Genomic DNA, 18,703 nt, shown 5'->3' on the forward strand with positions numbered 1-18,703 from the left:
CTGCAGATGGGCCGTCTGCAGGAGATGGCTGAAGAAGTCAAGAAGAAGTCAAGAAGATGGCTTCCGCCACAGTGTGATCGAAGCTCCGCCGGTTTCTTAAGGGGCAGAGGGTGTTTCTTTCGAAACCACGGGCGACCTTCCTATGCAGAAATCGAGATGAGCAGATGCCCCAGGTGGGCCGTGGCCTGCTGGGCATCAGGCCAGGAGGGCTACAGGGGCCGCGGTCGCAGCAGAGCACAACCCGGGCCCTGCTGCCCGAGGCAGCCGTCCTGGCCTGAGGGAAGACCCAAACCTCTGCTGGTTTCGGAACTAGCGCTCGGGCGGGACGGTTTGCCCCTACGTTCAGCTGCACCCAGACGGTTCCCTGACACGTCGGCCTCGTGGTTACTGTGTAAAGTTTGTGAAGCGGCTGGAGCCACCCAGGCGAGCGAGTGCCAGCCACGTTCCTGCCGGGGCCAGAGCCCTGGACTTGGAGCAGCCCCGTGCGCCTCTCTGCATTACCATGGAGGGCAACAGCAGGTAGCGTGAGCCAGAGACGGAGGGGGAGCAAAGGAGAGAGAGAGAGGGAGGGAGGGCCGGTGCCAGGACGGCCCGCCAGAGAGCAAGCGGCCCCGGTCGGTCGCCTTCTGCTTTGCTGCTGCTGTGCTGTGCTGTGCTGCGTGGGACAGAAGGAAAGACGGAGAAGGGTTAGGCAGACACGTTAGAAGCGGGTGGATTATTACCTGTGCGACCCCCGTTACGTACAGTGGGACCCCCTCCGACGTCTCAATATTCTCACAGCGACAAAGGATGGTCATGACCTCCAAAGACAGTCTGAGCAGCAATAAATAAGGGGTGGGACACCAAACACATAAGGCGGTTACGAGAGAGCAACAGAACCCCCTTGCCAAGAGAAAAGACAGGGCTTTGCGGGCGGACGGGGGTTTCAGGGCACAGGGAGCGGGCGGGAAGTGGGGAACTGCTGGGCTTTGCTGGGTGCGCTCCAATCCACCCCCCACAGGAGGGGGTCAGCCTTTTCCAACAGGTCCTGGTCTGAGGGGACACCGCCCGAGGTGCTGTGCCCCGAGGGGAGGTCTGTGCTCGGCTGCAGGAATCTCCGCTAGGATCCGGCCCCTTGGCGGGAGCGCACCGTGCCGGCTTCCCTTCCGGAGCGCGGATCCCGCTTCGACTTCTCCCTCAAGGCCTCTCCTCTGAGCGTCTCTGCGCTGCCTCGACCTTCACTGAGAAAGCAAGCAGCCAGAGCTGTTGGTGGGAAGGCGGGTGGGTGTAATTCCAATAAACTGCCGCCATTAAGCCAACCCAAACCCTGCGCTCACCAGGGCAGCCACCTGATTTCGGCTTTCACCAGGGGCCCGGAAAGGGCGAGAGCCGAACTGCGCTGCGGCCCTGCACGGCCTCCTCCCCGGTTTCTGCTTTTGCCAGGCAGTGGGCAAAGGTGCAAGCCGGCCGACGCCCTCTCCTGAGCAGAGACTGTGGGGATGCAGAAGGCCGGCCCCGAGGGGAGGAAAAGGCTCGGGGGCACCACCCAGCATGGAGCATCCCCCCTCCTTGGATTCAACCCGGACTGAGCGGCCGCCTCTCAGTCTGTCCCAAACTGGCTCAGAAATGCTCCGTCCCCATCTGTCCGTCTCCCTCCACTCCTCCTGGAGGCAGAGGCCCAATGCCACCCGGGCCTGTGGGTGACTTGCAACGGCAGTCAGGGGAGCGTCTCCTGCAAAGCACCCACTCGCAAGAGCTTCTGCTCCTTCCTGGAAGCCAGGACACCCCCCCCGCTTCCTGCTCTGGGGAGACCCTTTTCCCTCCATACAGAGCCCAGGAGCAACTCGGGCGGAGGAAAGGGGCACGCGCAGCTGCCAACACACATCCTCTCCTAGGCTCTGCTGGCCCCCTGCCAAAGGGGGCCCGGACGGAGCTGCGTCAGGGGAAGAGCCGGGAGAGGACTTTGCAAAAGAGCCCTCTCCCGTCTGCAAACGTTTTCAAAATGATGGCTTCGTGCCGACTCTGGGGGCTCGCGAAGGGGAGCCTAGAAATCCTGAAAGCGCCCTTCAGCGCCATCCCCTCGCCCCCCGCCTTCTGTGGGGCAGCCCAGTCGGCCCCCGGAGAAGGCCTTCCCCCAACAGTCCTTGGTTCCTCCCCGAGCAAACCCAGAGCTTTCTCCTTCCCGTGTTAGTGCAAGCGGGGGGGGGGAGGGGGAGGGGGAGGGGGAGGCCCTCCCCCGGGCACACAATCCCGCGGTGCAAAGCTGCCCACACCACCCAGGGTGCTTCGCACAGCAAGAACAGCAGCACCAATCACAGAAAACGGGTTTTCAGAGGCTGCACAGAAGACACCCAGCAAGCAAAGCTCACGGGGGGGGGGGGGAGGGGGGACGGAGGGAGGGGGGAGGGAGGAAGCCCGTCAGAAGCCCCGAGCGCCCCCTACTGGCTCTGGAGCGCGACACGGCTACAACCCAGAGAGCAGCACGGTGGTCAAAGCCAAAGAAATCTCGCTCATCTCTAGGCCTGAACAGCTGAGACACATTGACTTCTGGGGTCAAAAACAAGGTGAAAGTTAGCATTAGCAAATGCAAATGAAATCGAGAATGAGGAATTGGAGCGTCCCGGTTTGGAAAACTGGTGGTTCCAAGCTTTAAAAAATGCAAAACGCACTTCTCACGCTCTAAGAACGAAGCCAATTCATCTAAAACCATGGTTTCATGTTTACCGGGATGTTTAAAAAGATGACTTGGGCTGGCATTGCAGGAGGGCTCTCAGACTCACAAGGTTTGGTCACGCCCAGTCATAGCTCACTTTTGGTTTGAAGTCACAGCCTAGGCTGGCTGGGGAATTCTGGGAGTTGAAGTCCACTCGTCTTAAAGTGGCCAAGTTTGGACAACACTGGCCTAGGTTAACACTTCCCTGGGAAAAAATACTAGTTAAAAAGATAACTGTAATATTGAATTATACTCCTAAAACATGAAATTTCGCATTTTATGAAGCACTCTGGCTGCATTGAGCCCGGGGCTCGGAACAGACAATTATTTTACATAGATGAACAGATATTTAAACTCCTGATATCAAGGAATGGATTCAAGATATGTGTTCTTTATTCATTTTTGAAATGTCTATATTCTAAAAATGAGACTACGGAGCAATACATTTTTATATGATCTACATTTAATAATGTTCAGGGGGCGAACTAATTTTATATCGATATCATATGGATCTTCTTTTTTCTAAATTGTCTCCCCCCATCCTGCATGTAGATTTTAATCCTGGCAATGTATGCTGTTTCTTACTGTATTATCCCTGATGTATTATTTGTTTTGTTTTATTACACTTCACTAAAATGAAATTAAAAGTGAACTTCTTGTGTTAAAAGTGGAGGCCGAAGTCACCCTGTTGCCCAAAGAGGTTCCCTCTGAGAGTGCAAAAGACTAAGGGAAGCAGGGGAGCCCGCTGTTCCCGGTTCCTGTTTCTGCATGAATCGCTGTTCTGAGGCCAAACCCGGGCAATGAATCTCACTGGTCGGCACGGGGCAGCCTCCTCTCTCCGTGGACAGGGACCGACTGGGGGACTTCACCATCCTGGGCTGGCCAGAAGGAGCAGCGCTGCACCCCGGGATGGCAGCGGGCAGCTGCTGGGCGGTGAGCCAGGACTGATTTGGCCATTCATTTCTTTGGCTTCTACGCTGCCCAAATCAGCCGGAATCGGAGCAGCCCACGGTGCTGGTATTCAGCTCAACCACCACGGGCCGGCTGCTCCCTGGCAGTACTGCAGGAACACTCAGTGCATGGGCTGAGGAATTGTTTTCATCACGGCAAGGTCTATGCTTTACGGGATCCTGGGACCATAGCTCAACTCCTAGGATTACTTGGGTGGCAGGGCCAGGGCAAGGGAGCAGGAGAAACAACCCGGTACTAAACTGCCCCCCCATCTGCTTATAATTCAGCGTAAATATGCCTCAGACACAGCAGAGTTCCACTGTTTCTGCAGCATGCAACGCAGGCTTGGGGGGGGGGAGGGAAACCCTCCCCGTTTCCCTCCCCCAGAAAGCAGGACATGGGCGCTTTCCAAGAAGGGTCCTGGCACCCAGACTGCCCCGTGCAGCCCATGACTCTCAAAATACGGCACCCCTTCCTCCTCTTCCTTGTATATGGACAGGGTGGATCTGTGGCAGCAGAGCCATCGTGCTGGGCTTGGCCTGGAGATACGGCGCCGCACGCAGGTCACACACTCCAGGAATCCTCGCAGCTGCGATGGCTGCACTGACCGCAAGCCCACCCCATTTCTGGAAGGGCCTCACAGAAGAAAGGATCACACAGCTTGGGGAGCTGGAAGGGTCCTGCAGCTTTCCCTCCTCACATCAGCTGCTCCAGCCATCGTTTTTGTTCCCAGTTTCAAGGCTGGAGGCACGCCGAGAAGGGAGAAAGCCGAGGGAAGAACAGAGTCAGGGCAGGTAAGTCCTACAGGAGTGGAGAGGCACCAGTCCCCCTCCCAGGTGCTCCTTCTACTGCTATAGGACTGCCCCCCCATGTCAAAACAAAGGCATGCCACATCTAGCTTTGCTTTCACCCCCCCCTCCGAAAAGGGAGAGAGGAGGGCGGGCCCTTACCTCTGTGTGTCCGATATGCACCACCACGCCCATGCCCAGCCACCGTAGATGTACTGTTTCTCATCTGAACCGCAGCACCCACCTGCAGGGGAAAGCAGAGGAGAGGGCACGGCAGTTATCGTTTCGTAAAAAGCTGTGCCACCCTTCAGCGCAAAACATTTTCAAGCTCTCTCTCTCAAAGCAGTGAACTCTAAACACTGCAGCAAGACGACAGTCGTTACAGCCGAGGCGGAGTGGGCGCCAAAGATTTGCCTCCTTCCTGCCCCCTTTTCAACCGCAGGCTCCCTTCCCTCCTGCTGGGAATTTTTCTAGGTTGGAGGCACATTTGGAATTTGCAAGGATGCATACAACGGTTGCCATGGTGCACACAGCCAGTTGCAAGGAAACCGAACCGAACCAAACAAACCGTTTTTTCGGAAGGCAAGCTCGGCCCAAGAGGCTTTCTCGCATCCCAGGGGAACGTCTGTGGGGCCCAAAATCCCGTCTGCCAATACACACGATACCAGAAGGTGGGGTTTTCCTCTGCAGCACAACAGCTTCTGGGGTGCCACAGAGTTGTGAGCCCCATTTCCTGAGGGGAAAACTCAAAGCAGGGAGGGACTGAAGCCCTGGAGGCAGACAGTTGTGGAAAAGCTATCCTTATCTGCCAGATGAAAAGGGGCAGGCAGGGCTGGGTGCATAAGGCCCCTTCTCCCCACTCTGAAACCCCCTTCCAGGGGTGCCCAAGTCTTTTCTTGGTTAGAGGAGGCAGCAGGAGGTGGGGCGAAAAGAGCTGTGCCCCATGAAGGCGGGAGATGGGAACTTCAGTCCAGCAATCTCCCGGCATCTGATGAGGCGCGCTGCAATGCACGGAGGCCGACGCCTTTTAACAAAACGTGCTAATCGGAAAAGGAGCTTCCAGACGCCTCCCGATTTCTGGCTGCCCTCCAGCACCCAGACGGTTCTGCAGGATGAAGGATCAGGGCACAGCCGTTGCAGGGGAGGCCTCAGAATCCTGCTCGCCTTTCAAAGGACCCCGAAAACATGGTTTTGCCCACGGGCACGGGGACCACGGACTGGTTTTTTTCTTGTTTTTTTAAATTGTTGTACGGCATTGTTCTTTTTTGTTGTTTTTTATATTTGTTTTAATTGTTTATAAGCTGCCCAGAGTCATATATATGAGAAGGGTGGCTAAATACATTTGAATGAATACATAAATAAATAAACCCGAACAGGGGCTACATGCTAGCTGAGGGTGGGTGGAGGAAAGCTTCAGCAGGTCCAGCCCAGAACAGGGGGTCAGACTAGCTTGTTTTCATTCATTCATTCATTCATTCATTCAGCTTGTACAGCCACCCACCTCAGACCAGTTGATTTCCAAGACACCTTCCAACCCAGTAAAGCTCCAAGGTTTCATCAGCAACGGCATGCATTGCTGACCCATCTCCTTTTCCCTCTTGGCAAAAGTTTTTCAGACCCTTTAGGGCTTGAGAGCCAGAACGTGGCCAGGCGCTGGAAAGCGCGGTGTTCCACTTGGCCTCGCTGAGCACTGTCAGATCATCATCATCATCATCATCATCATCATCATCATCATCATCATCATCTTATCAATATCCTTCTGGAAGGGAGTGGGCCTTTTGTTTCTATCTGGATGGGAGCCAGATTCTTTGACAAAATGATGGGGACGGGGGGCTGAAGACACAAAAGACTGAGAAGCATTGAGACTATAAATTAAGGCACCTTAATTTTTATGCAACACCCCTTTGGAATATGCTACAGCAATGTTTCTCAATCTTCACAACTCTAAGATGTGTGGACTTCAACTCCCAGAATTCCCATGCTGGCTGGGGAATTCTGGGAGCTGAAGTCCTCACATCTTAGAGTTGCCAAGGTTGAGGAACACTGCTCTACAGGAAGCCGACTGAGGATTCCCACCACCCGCAGGAAAAGCTCTCTTTCTTACAAACACACAACTTACATGGAAACACAATCGAACAAAACCAGTCCCAAGAGCCCCACCACCAATCTCTGAAATCCCACGCAGCGTCAGCGCTCAGCTTCTTAGCTCCCCTGTGGCAGAGGTGGGGGCGTTCGTCCCCATTTTATGCCGGCATCAGTGGACGCAAGAGCTCAGAAGGCCTCTCTGCTTTGGCCAAGCGGCGGGCGCTCTAAAAGCTGACCTCAGCGCAAAGGTGAGCATGAAGATTTTTGGTGCATGGAAAGAGCGCTCCTGCGCTCAGTGGAACACGGCAGTTCGCTCCCAAAGTTTTCAAAAAACTTCCATAGCTCGTCACCAGAGATGAGAATTTATGGGAACCAAGCCATGTACTTGCTAAGGCTGTCTAGACAGCTGAAGGGCTAAAGAAATAACTCCTTGCTCTATTTAAGGGGAGGAGCCGGATCTCAAAGATGGATGGGAGAATCTCTGGATCCGAGATATTTATACACACGCCCACAGAGGCTGAATTCTTTATTTACTTAGGTCATCCAAACTCCCTAACCAAATAAAACCTGGCCCATTTATTACCACTGCGACCACAGTTATGGTAGGGCCCATTCCAGCCTCCTTGGAGAGGTGGCAGGTCACTGTGCTAATAACAATAAGGCAATCTCACAGCCATTGCTCCTGAGTCATCTGCTCTGCTAATGTAGCTGTGGGAAGGGAAGGGAAGGGAAGGGAAGACGGGCCGGGCACTCAGAGAGACCACCCTCGCTCATTCTGCGGTCGGAGACTTCTTTGGGCAGCTCCACGCAAGAAGGAAGAGCTACGGTTCACACAAAGCAGCAGAGATCTGGGAGGCCAAATTCTGCAACGAATCCTGCCTTTTGCCATGAATCGCCCGGGCCCAGAAGCCGGACTACGCACAGGATTCCGCTTGGTCGCTTCCACTGCAAAGAAGCCGAGAGCTCTCCTAGGATCAATTTGGCGACAGGCCAATTCCCATTTCCCTGCCTGTGACCTTCCTCAACTGCAATGCCTAGCAAACGGAACTGGAACACGCCGACCTATTTCTTGAGCCCAGCCCACCCGGCGGTCTAGTTGCACCACTGCCCTGGGACACACATCCCAATCTTGTCTAATGCTCAGCTGATCTCCCCTTCCCCCTGCAGCACTATTTAACCTTGCTCCCCCTGCGGCAGAGATGGCCGCAGAGATATCTACTGTTTCACACCAAGATGGGATTTACAGCCTGATGCGCAGCTCAACCTGGGGAATGGGAGGCCCCAGATGCGCTTTGGAGGGATCTCAGCTCCCAGCCACCAGCAGCGTTCTCCACCAAAAAGAAGAACACTTTGGGAGAAGCCCCTGCTCCAAATGCCCTGGATCCACTTTGCAACTTGCTCCGTCGGCACCTGGCAGCCTCTTGGGCAGCTTCGCGGCTCCTGAGGGCTGCTGCTAATTCACAAGGAGCAACACTGCGGGCACTAGGCTAAGAGAGGGATTCATCCCTTCGTCCCACAACAGAAAAGCAGCTTTCATTTACGGCCTGACGTGACCGAGCCGAGGCCAGCTGGTCGTGCTCCTGTGCTACTCAGACGCACGCTGCACACGGACAGCCAGACCGGGTGCACGCGAAGCAGACTGTTCCCCTGAGGAGCGAGGGGGAGGCATGGCACGCAGCACGGCCCTTGGGCAGCCTGCTGCTTTTCTCCCGCCCGGACCCTCGGGACGCTGCGCCGGCTACGTAATCAGACTGGCTCAGATGGAGGCACCGCACTCCCGTTGAGCAAGCCAGGCGGGGGAGCGATGGCGGGGGACAGCAAGGCAGCCGGCGCTAATGCGCATCGACCTGTTTCCTGGCTGGGCTGCCCGAGGGGGCAGGAAGGTCACTCGGGAGCCAGCTCCCAGGCAGGATCTGCCCTATTCCGGGGCAAAGGGGGATCCCCGTGCGCTCCTCATTGATTGCAGAAGGAGACGCGGGCGACCGCGGTCCTCGTGAGCAAACGTCAAGCCTGCCGTTCCCGCCTGCAGCCCAAGCGGTTTCCCCAGCACCACCGCGTCCTCATTGTTTGTACTCTTGGTGTAAACTAGGCCACTCCGGAGCTGGAGGAGCTGAAGGAAGCTCTTGCAAAGAGGCCCTTCCTTCTGCTGGATGATAAGTGCCTTCAGCCGCCCAGGGCCCCCCAGGCAGGGAAAGCGTTTCTATTTCTGGGAGGAGAGCGTGTGGCTCGTCAGGCACACGCTGTGCAAACTGAAACTGCGCTCAAGAAAAGTATGCGAGTCCCCGTGGCAGGGAGGGAGCTCCGGAGAACACCTTCAGGAAGAGAAACCCCTCAGGAGCTAGAACGAAACAGGACCTTCCCAAGAATTAACCTTGTCAGGGCCAGACCCCTCCTCCCCCAAACGATTATGGGAACCGAGAAGGATCTTGCGACTGGATCATGAAATACACCACGGCCTTTCTGCGGCTGGCCTCCACGGGGGAGAGGGTCTGTTCAAGTGGCCATGCCTCTTTCCGGGCTCCACGTCACGGTGTTTTAAAAAAAATTCCGCCTCTGAGTCAGCCAGCGTTGACTCCTTGAGACCGCCTTGACTGGTCCCTGCACTTCTCTTGGCAAGATTTCAGAAGCGGTTTGCCATTTCCTCTTCCCAGGGCTGAGAGAGGAACTGGCCCAAGGTCACCCCGCGGGCTTCGTGCCCAGGTGGGACGAGAACCCGCGGCCTCTGGTTTCTAGCCTGGGGCCTTAACGCTACACCAGGATGGCTCTCCCCGCATCACAACGGCTAGGAATTTTCTCCAGTATCTGAGGCTGTAGCTCTTCCTGAACCGGTCGCCAGGCTCCACGAGTTCTTATGGGCGGCCAGCAAGAGACCAGAACTCGAGGCTGGAGGTGCAGTGGATGATCCCAGGTTGTAAGAATTGTGGCTCCTGGGTGATTTCTAGTATTATTTACACTTACATCCTGCCTTCTTTTCCAGGAGCTGAAAAACACTCCCCCGCTTCCTTTTATCCCCAAAACAAGGGCCCTGTGAGGAGCGTGACTGGCTTAAAGCCACTCAGGGAGCTCCTGTGGCTGAGGAGGACCTAGAACCCCTTCTCCCCGGTCCTGGCCCGGCACCTTCCCCACAGGCACTCTGACTCTGGGGGTGAGAGGGAGGGACTGGCCCAGAGGTCCCAGGGAGCATCCTTGCCTGGGGGAGACGTGAACCTGGGTCTCCCCACTCCTGGTCCAGCCCTTCCCCACACTTGCTCTGGGGCTAGGAGGGAGGGACTGGCCCAGAGGCTCCCAGGAGCTTCCATGGCTGAGGGAGGGACTAGAACCTGGGTCTCCTCCAGTCCGTTTCAGTGCACAATAACTGATGGAGGAAAAACTTTAAAATCCCAATTCTCCCCATTAGGCACAATTTTAGATGCCTTATCCTGGCTCCCTGTAACCTTCCTTCGCTAACGCAGAAGCTGAGTCGCCTTTTCTCCAGCACCACCAGGTTCTCTTTTTGGGGATGGGCTAACCGGAACTACGTCCCACCACAGTCCCGCTACAGATTTATACAAAGGCCTCCTCCTCCTCCTGAATTCTACTCCCATTTCCTCCCTTGGACTTGGGCCAGAAAGCAACTGGGCTCAAACCCCCATTCAGCCCCGAGCGGCCCCGGGGATTGGGGAAGGGACAGGGACTTCCCGACATTAAGACAGGAAGGAAACGGGGCTCCTGGCGTGAGTTATGGCTGACTGAAGACATCTCCATGCACGAGTGGAGACGACGACCACTGTGAAGAATGAAAAACCGGAGAGGAGACCAGCCCTTCGAAACTCTCTGGAGAGGGAGAGATCGGGAGATCGCCCATGAGTGTGCTGAATGGCAGTTCCTCGCGAGGAGACCATAAAACAAATTTGAAGAACAAGTACATAATTAAATAATATACTCGTGGGAAGGGACTAAAATGGACCTAAACCCATATTAGGAACTGAGGCTTCATGAAGGGTGCAAATGGACACTAGAGGGAACTAAAGGACCAGGCAGAAAAGAGTTAAAATGGTTAAGCCAGCTATAACTTTTCCTTATCTTAAAGAGTTTTTTACATGGGCTGAAATATTAGTAACTAATATCTCAGAAAGGATACAGATTTCGATAGATAAAAACTTTTAGAAGATGATGTGAAAAAGTTTTTAAAACTTTTACCTGACATAAGGTTTCCAGGGAAGCAACGGTGGACTGAAGGCGGTTCGGAGCCTTCAAAAGGACACCGGGTTTGCCCACTTCCTTTCTTAATCTCTTCTGGAAATTGCTTGTCAACCTCAACCAGGACTGAATGATGAGGTTTAAAGATTTGTGTATAGGTAAGATATGGGAAGAAGAGATTTTTTTTAATGTATTTTCAGAGAAAGTGATATGATGTTAAATGGAAAGGATTACAAAGTTGGCTTATTTGATTAAGATTAAAATATAGATGTGTGTGCTTATTTCTGGTATGTGTTAAACTTGTAAAGGAGAAAATAATAAGAAATTAACTTGTGTTAATTGATTAATATGTTGTTTCTGGTAGCTTTTAGGGGATGTTTCTTCACTAGGTCCAAATGATGAGGCTTTAATAGATAAGAGATGGGAAGAAGAGGGGTTTTTGTTGTATTTTTAGAGAAAATGATAAGTTACTGTGTTAAAAGTAAAGGAATACAAAACTGATTTATTTGATTGTTAAAATACGTAAGTTGTTAGTTCTGGTAACTCTTAATTGACGTTGAATGAGGCGGCTTTATAATTTGTTTAAAGATAAGAGATATGGGAAGAGATCCTTTGTTGAAATGTTAGAGGTGGTGATAAGTTACTGAAATTGTGTGTACTTGCCTTGATGGAGGGGGAAGTAATTTCTTTATACATCTTTTTTCTTTATATATTTTTTCCTTTTTCTCTTTTTCTCTGCACTTTTTCTTTTTTCTCTTTATATAGTTTGCATTAGCTTTTAAAGTATTTTAAAACTTTAATAAAAATTATTTTTTAAAAAACCCTTCTATCTGACATAGCTATTATAATGTTTGAAGGCATGGAAGAAAACAAAATTGAGATGTCCAAAATGGGAATGCAAAAGACAAATGAAGAAAAGATCTGGACGCACAACAGCTGCAACAAGAAATTCTGGATGATGCCTCTTTATGGGGTTTTCAGAGTAGGCTGGTGAAAGCTTTGAAGGTTCCTTGTAAATGCCAAAGAGTGATGAAAGAGCAAATCCTGCGATGCCATAGGAAGGATTTAAAGGTCAAGATTGTGCAGAGCAAAAAGAAGAAATGTGAAGTTGGACTATTTGACCAGGGATAATATTTCTGGTAATTCCCAGTGGACTTTTTGCTGAACTCGGATTGAAAAGATGGTGATTTCTGGATTGTGAATAGATTTTTTTTTTTTATTTGTAGCTTTAAAAGAGGATGAAAAGTTAGTATACAGTAATGTGAAAAAGAAAGCCCACCCTCTTTTGAGTTCTATGGCTTTACAGGACATACTAGGACAAACTAGAAGAAAAAAAAAAGTTGAGAAGGTGCAGAAAAAAAAGAAAAAGAAAAAGAGAAGAGAAGAGAAAAGAAGAAAAGGCAGCAAAGACATATTTATTTATTTATTTATTTATTTATTAAATTTATATGCCGCCCGTCTCCCCCAGAGGGTGACTCTGGGCAGTTCACAATTAAACAAGCATTAAAAACAATAAAAATATAAATATCCATATTAAATTAGCTAGAAAAATAATATTATACAAAAGAGAGTATACCATTCAAGGTGACGGGGGGGCAGAATTGGTTACCCCACCCGCCAATTCCAATAGTGCGAGCCCCCACAATATAAAAGAAGTGCCTTCCAATCTTCGTGACACTGAGCATAAGCTGATACAGTCGTGTGAAAAAGAAAGCCCACCCTCTTTGAGTTCTATGGCTTTAGGTACCAGGACATCATAAAAATCATCTGGTCCTTAGCAGTTCTCAAAAGTAGGTAAATACAACCTCAGATGAAGAACAACACATGACATGGTACACCATGTCATCATTGATTTTACAAAAAGAAAGCCACAATGGAGAAGCCATGGGTGAAAAACTAAGTACACCTTATGATTCAATAGCTTGTAGAACCACCTTTAGCAGCAATATCTTGAAGTCATTGTTTTCTGTATGACTTTATCAGTCTCTCACATCATTGTGGAGAAATTTTGGCCTGCTCTTCTTTACAACATTGCTTCAGTTCAAGGGCATTTGATAGCAGCACCTGGCTGCTACTTAGCCTCTTCATACGTATGGAAGCAGTAAGGGTGTACTTAGTTTTTCACCCATGGCTTCTCCATTTTGGCTTTCTTTTTGTCAAATAAATGACGACATGGTGCAACATGTCATGTGTTGTTGTTCATCTGAGGTTGTATTTACCTACTTTTGAGAACTGCTAAGGACCAGATGATTTTTATGATGTCCTGGTACCTAAAGCCATAGAACTCAAAGAGGGTGGGCTTTCTTTTTCACACGACTGTATCAGCTTATGCTCAGTGTCACGAAGATTGGAAGGCACTTCTTTTATATTGTGGGGGCTCGCACTGTTGGAATTGGTGGGTGGGGTAGCCAATTCTGCCCCCCCGTCACCTTGAATGGTATACTCTCTTTTGTATAATATTATTTTTCTAGCTAATTTAATATGGATATTTATATTTTTATTGTTTTTAATGCTTGTTTAATTGTGAACTGCCCAGAGTCACCCTCTGGGGGAGACGGGCGGCATATAAATTTAATAAATAAATAAATAAATAAATAAATATGTCTTTGCTGCCTTTTCTCCTTTTCTCTTCTCTTCTCTTTTTCTTTTTCTTTTTTTCTGCACCTTCTCAACTTTTTTCTTTCTTCTAGTTTACTTTGCCATTGCTTTTAACTATGTTTATTAAAAACTTCAATACAATTATTTACAAGAGAACAGGAAAGAAATGTAACTAACATTTCAGATGGAAGGAAAGACCACTGGGGATTTCCTGCTGTAGAATCTGCTCTCCTGGATTCCCCACCCCAAAACCTAAAACTCTATTATATTGAAAACCGACCAGCTCCCTGAGATAATTTCCAAAAAGGGGGTCTCGGAATAAAATGGCACCGGCTGAGCTTCAAGCCCAAGGAGGGTCACAAGGGGAAAAATCCACCTTTCCAGAACTTAAAAAACTGCTCCTCCACCCAAACCAGCCCAGAGCGTAAGACGGGAGGCCCACTGCCCACAGCCTCCAGGGGCAGCTGGACCACGGGGCCCCCCCAGAGCAAAGCCATCCACCTCCCCCCTTCTCTCCGGTCCCATTTGTAATTGCCGCACCTCCAACCGCAGCCAGACTGGGAGGAAGCAGGAGTTCCAGCCAACGTCCTGGCAGCTGGAAAGCCTCTCCAGCTATCTGAGAGGCGTTAGGAGGGAAAGACAACAACAGGAAGCACGCCCCGTGAAGGGGCCTCGCTTGGTTTGCTCAACCTTGGCAAAGCCGCGTCCCCGGATGCCAGACGTGATAGCCGCTGCCGGGAAGAAGGCAGTTCTCAAAGAAAGATGGTTGCACAACTGCATTACTGAGCGCGTTTGGGCTCCTCACCGAATCCTACTTGCTGGTAGGGCTCCTCCTGGGGCTTACAGGTTAGAGCAGTGTTTCTCAACCCTGGCAACTTTAAGATGTGTGGACTTCAACTCCCAGAATTCTCCAGCCAGCAAGAGAAATAGCAGAGAGGCATTTGGGAAGGGGTCAGCCCCAGCTGGGAAGCCTGAGCATTTGATGCCAGAGGCACTGGACTGGATGCCCCCAATGCCAATGCACGAGTCACAGGTCCCCAACCCCTCCACGGTGTGGACGGCAGACAGGACTCGCTCATGGTGCACAGAATCATAGGGTTGGAAGGGACCTCAGAGGTCGTCCAGTCCAACCCCCGGCTGACTCCAGGATTGGCTATGCCATTGCCCAGAGATGACCGTCCAGCCTCGGTTGGAAAACCTCCAGTGAAGGGGAGGAAACCTCTCCCTGCAGCGGTAACCTACTCCGCTGACTGCCTGACCTTCCTCTCTGGAAGTTTTTCCTCATGTCTCCCCTGTGTCGACATCCTTGAACCTTCATCCCACGACTTCTAGTCTCATCCTCAAGTCTGAACCCTCGAGGACAGCCCTTCGGGTATTTGCAGACCGCCATCAGCTTCCCTCTCAGCCTCCTCTTCTGCCAGCTAGACGTGCCCAGGCCTTTTCACCGTCCCTCGCAGGACTTGGTTTCCAGTCCGTTCACCATCTCAGTAGCCCTTCTCTGGACTTGCTCCAGTTGATCCATGTCCTTTTGAAACGGAGTTGTGCAGAACCGAGTAAGACTCGCTGCATGCGCCAAGGGCACTCTAGGACTTTAAGCCCTCCTGCCCCGGGGAACTCCAAAGTGGGGCAGAGGCTCTGATTGCAGTGCCACTCAAAGGACACGGTGTTTCCCATTCTGCATCTGATGAGGACGTGCCCCAACCCTGTTGCACTAAGATCACCACCCTCAAGAGTCCGTCCCTCGTGCGATGGGCGGTGGCCAATCTCAAATGCTGCCGGTTTTGAGCCAATCCTTGCTCCCAGCACAGTAGTCTCCCATGCAGACCTCAGATGTCGCTTTCGTGGTTGAATGAAAACAGGTAACTCCTTCTGGGTGCCACTCCCCAAGACCAGAGCTGTTGTAAAAACAACCAGGCTTGATGTACAGAGTTAATGCTCAAGGCAAATACAGCCAAGCCTACGTTTGCCACATCATCCTGGTTGTCAGGCACACACAGGGACGGGAAATAAACAGACGGGGAGTCACGATTTTCCAGAATGTCTTTATTCTATTTTCATGCAGGCACCCCCAAGACTTCAGTACAGGAAAAAGAGGGGGAAAGACCACTGTACTGTCATTCAGCTCACGTCCTGGGCTAAGATCTTAAGTGCCTTGCTGGGTCTGAGTTAGCAGGTTGTAACAGCTCAGCCACTGTGGTTTAAGGGCCATTTTTCAATCCTAATCTATGATGCAAACCCCCAATAAAGTCACCCCAAATAGCCCGAGACGGCCAACCTCTCCCAACCCACCATAATCTTCAGGATCTTACAAGGCAATGTTGATTTGCGACATTATTTTTCTCCCATTCTGAATGTCCACAAAAGCCCTCTATGCCTGCGGTGGATCCTCTGGCGCCATGGGTGGTACACTGCGCATGTGCAAAACTCCGGAGGCATTTTTGCCCCAGGCACCTCGAATTAAAAAGATCCTCTCTAGCAGAGCTGCCGAAGACCCTCTGCCTTGTAGCCACCATATCGGGCTAAAGGGACCAGTGGCTTAATTCACAGAACCACAGGGCTGGAAGGGACCTCAAAGGTCATCTGTCCAACCCTGCCAAGGCAGGAAACTCACAGCTCCGCAAGAGGGGCTCCAGATGGTTTGTCCGAGGAGCGCCCCGCATCGGGAGCCTCCCCTCCAGAGGCGTCGGGTCCAGCTTCCCTAATCCCGGATAACATCCTTTCCCAGCGCCATCGCCTGCAGGGGACCTGGATGCGGAGAGGACCGTGGAGCAGAGGCACATGAAGGGAAGGACCCTGAAGCCACAGGTCACACGCGCAAGGCGAGTTAAACGCCACGGGAGCTCCCTCGCCACAGACCCGGGACCAACGCCAAAGGCAGCCCCAGCGCCTCGCTGAGAGACGCTGTCGCCAAAAACGAAAATCGAATGCACGTCTGACACGTACGCCCGTGAAAGAGACGCATTACTTTCAGGCCAGGACTCCCCTTGCCCAGGCCAAAGGCAGCCAGGGCGTGGCCCTGGCAGCGGGCTCCCACTGCCTTGCCAGAGCCACCCATCCACCGCAGGGGACCCGGCCGCTGCAGAAGCCAAGGAATGCAGAAGGAAGAACGGTCCTCGTGGAGAAAACACGCACGCAGCACGCGCCCTCGCCGAGGAAATCGTTATCCGCTTTTCGGAGGCGAACCGGCGTTCCTCAACCGACGGCCCGCTCCTCCCGAAGGCCGCCCGGGCTGCAACCCTCCTGCTCCGGAGCGCGGCCCGGGCGAGGAAAGAGCCCTCTGCGCGTGGCCAGGGGCACCCTCTCCCGCTGCTCTGGGGCGCCGGACCTCGCGTGCGGGGCTCGGCCTCGGCAGGCGTTGCCGCCCCTCGCCCTCGGGCAGGGCAGGGCAGGGCAGGGCAGGGCCGGGAAGAGCCTCCTGGAGACACGCCCGGAGCTGCGGGAAATGCCTGCGCCCCCGGCCGCGGACCCTCCTCCCCCGCCCAGCGAGGCCAAGGGCGCCCCCGAGCAGCGGAGGGGCGCCCCGCGTGGGCAGCCCCGTCTCCGCGGCGCCACGGAGGACGGGCGGGGGCTTCGGGGCGAGAAAGAGGGGCGCCCGAGCACGCGCGGGACGGCCCTCCGCCCAGAAGGGGGGGCTTGGGCGCCCCCTCCGCGAATGCCTGGGGGCGGGAGCGCGCTCAGGGGGCTGCCGGGCGGCAGGAAGGGGCAGAGGGGCCCCTGGGACCGCAGAGGGAGGGGCGCTTCCCTGAAGGCGGTTTGCAAACCCCGAGGAGGGGCTGGGGCGGGGACGCGCGCACGCCAGCCCGGGGCCGGCAGCTCCCCGAAGGGACACGCGAATGCAGCGGGGCCGCGTTCACACGTGACGCGCCCGTGGACGCAGCGCCCCGCGACACGCAACCCGTCCACACGTCCCGAGCGGCCTACCTGAGACGACGAGCGCCTCGTTGGGCCCCACCGTGTGGCAGTTCCCCATGGCAAGCGCGGCTCGCTCGGCCCGGCACCACTCCGCTGCCGCCGCCTCAGCCTCAGCCGCGGCACTCCCGGCCCCGCCCACCGGAAGGGCGCACGGACACTTCCGGGCGCCATCTTGGCGCGCCTGAGGGTGGCTCCCCGCCCGCCGGTTCTGGGGGCCGCGTCCGCGCGAGTGTGAGGGCGCAGCGGGGGGGGCGCTTCGCTTCGGTCCGCTCCGCTCGCGGGGCCGGGCGCGCCCGGGTCGGCGGCCGCCGGAAGCCCCGAGAAGGTGAGGCCGAGTGGGGGCCTCGACCCCCGTGGCCGCCTCGCGGCCGGGGGAGGCCGCGGCCGCCCGCCCAGCGGAGGACCGGCGCCCCTGGGAAGGGGGCGTGAAGGTCGCTGGACGAGCCCCGCGGCTCCTAGTCCTTCCCGACGGGACTCCTTCGTGGGCGCCCCTCCGTTGGAATGCCACTTGCAGGCGCGGAACCGTGGAGCGGGGAGGGCCGCCAAGGCCGCTGAAGTGCAGCCCACTGCCCCGCGCGGGAGACCCGGCGGAGCCTGCTGAGGGGCCGTGGCCTGGCCCAGCCTCTGCTCGGGAATCTCCTGAGGGGGAGAACCCGCGGCCTCCACGGGGAGGCCCCCACCACTCTAAGCTCTCCCTTAGCCCTGCTCAGCATCTAGAAGCTGCAAATGGCACCTGGGTTTTGTGTTCTGGTCGTCCTTTCTGCGGCCGTGGAGGAGAGCGCGTTATCCCTGCAACATCCCTTTGCAGGCCCGAATGCGGCTATCGAGTCTCCCCTCCGCCTTTTCTCCAGACTGACCAGCCCGGGCTCCTCCTGCCCGTCCTCAGGCCTCTGCCTCGTTTTCACTGCTCTCCTCTGAACTGCCCTGACCTGTCAGGATTCTTCTGGAAGACGTCCCTGCGACTGCCATCTCGGTGGGGCTTCCCCGGTGCCACTAGGGAGACCAAGCAAGAGGCTGTCAAAAGGCATTGCCTCCGGACACCCACCCTAGTAGCGGAGAGGCAGACATCTTGGAATCAGGACTTCCAGAATGAAGGAGAGGTGGTGGGATCAGACTGATGCCCCCCCCCCAATTCATTACAGCATGACTGGAGGGTCTGAACGATACACAAGGCGAAGACGAGGTTCGGAGGGAGATGTCTCTGGAACTCAGCTGTTCTCATACCTTGTTTCGGGAACCAGGCCGTGATGAGCCTTAATATGGCCGATGTGCTTAGTCACAGTAAGTCATTTTGCAAGCAGCAGCTGGGTTTGGTTAATCTAGGTTTTCTTCCTGGAGAAGGTCTGTGTGATTGATGAGCGGGTGCTGATTAGATGGCATATAATCAAGTCAACTTGAGTTCAGCAGGTTGTGTGAGATATCCAAGATGGTATTGTTACAAGATTCCTGCTTCGCGGCTAACGGATCAACATTGGCTTTACACTGGACAACCGCAAAG

The 18,703-nt window shown here is 53.9% G+C and overlaps 1 protein-coding gene across 7 annotated transcripts in view; it reads right to left on the minus strand.

The window, feature by feature from the left end:
* FLOT2 (flotillin 2) overlaps nt 1-17,361 on the minus strand; it is a 29,202-nt gene extending 11,841 nt beyond the window's left edge. The window contains exons 1-3 of one of the 7 annotated variants that reach the window (XM_088138717.1): nt 17,215-17,361; nt 4,594-4,675; nt 723-813 (exon numbers count right to left, since the gene is read on the minus strand). In XM_088138717.1, the coding sequence (XP_087994843.1) occupies nt 723-813; nt 4,594-4,675; nt 17,215-17,263 (222 nt within the window). In that variant the 5' untranslated portion in view covers nt 17,264-17,361. Of the gene's footprint in view, nt 1-722; nt 2,140-4,593; nt 4,676-8,539; nt 8,559-17,214 lie in introns of those variants that run through there. The other 6 variants (XM_088138716.1, XM_088138720.1, XM_088138721.1 and 3 more) reach the window with 6 other exon arrangements.
* Nucleotides 17,362-18,703: the final 1,342 nt, after the last annotated feature.

This window comes from Python bivittatus, unplaced genomic scaffold, assembly GCF_059951505.1.
Source record: "Python bivittatus isolate LINGU-HERP-01145 unplaced genomic scaffold, Pbiv_v1 ctg000240_np1212, whole genome shotgun sequence".
NCBI classification, from domain to species: domain Eukaryota; kingdom Metazoa; phylum Chordata; class Lepidosauria; order Squamata; family Pythonidae; genus Python; species Python bivittatus.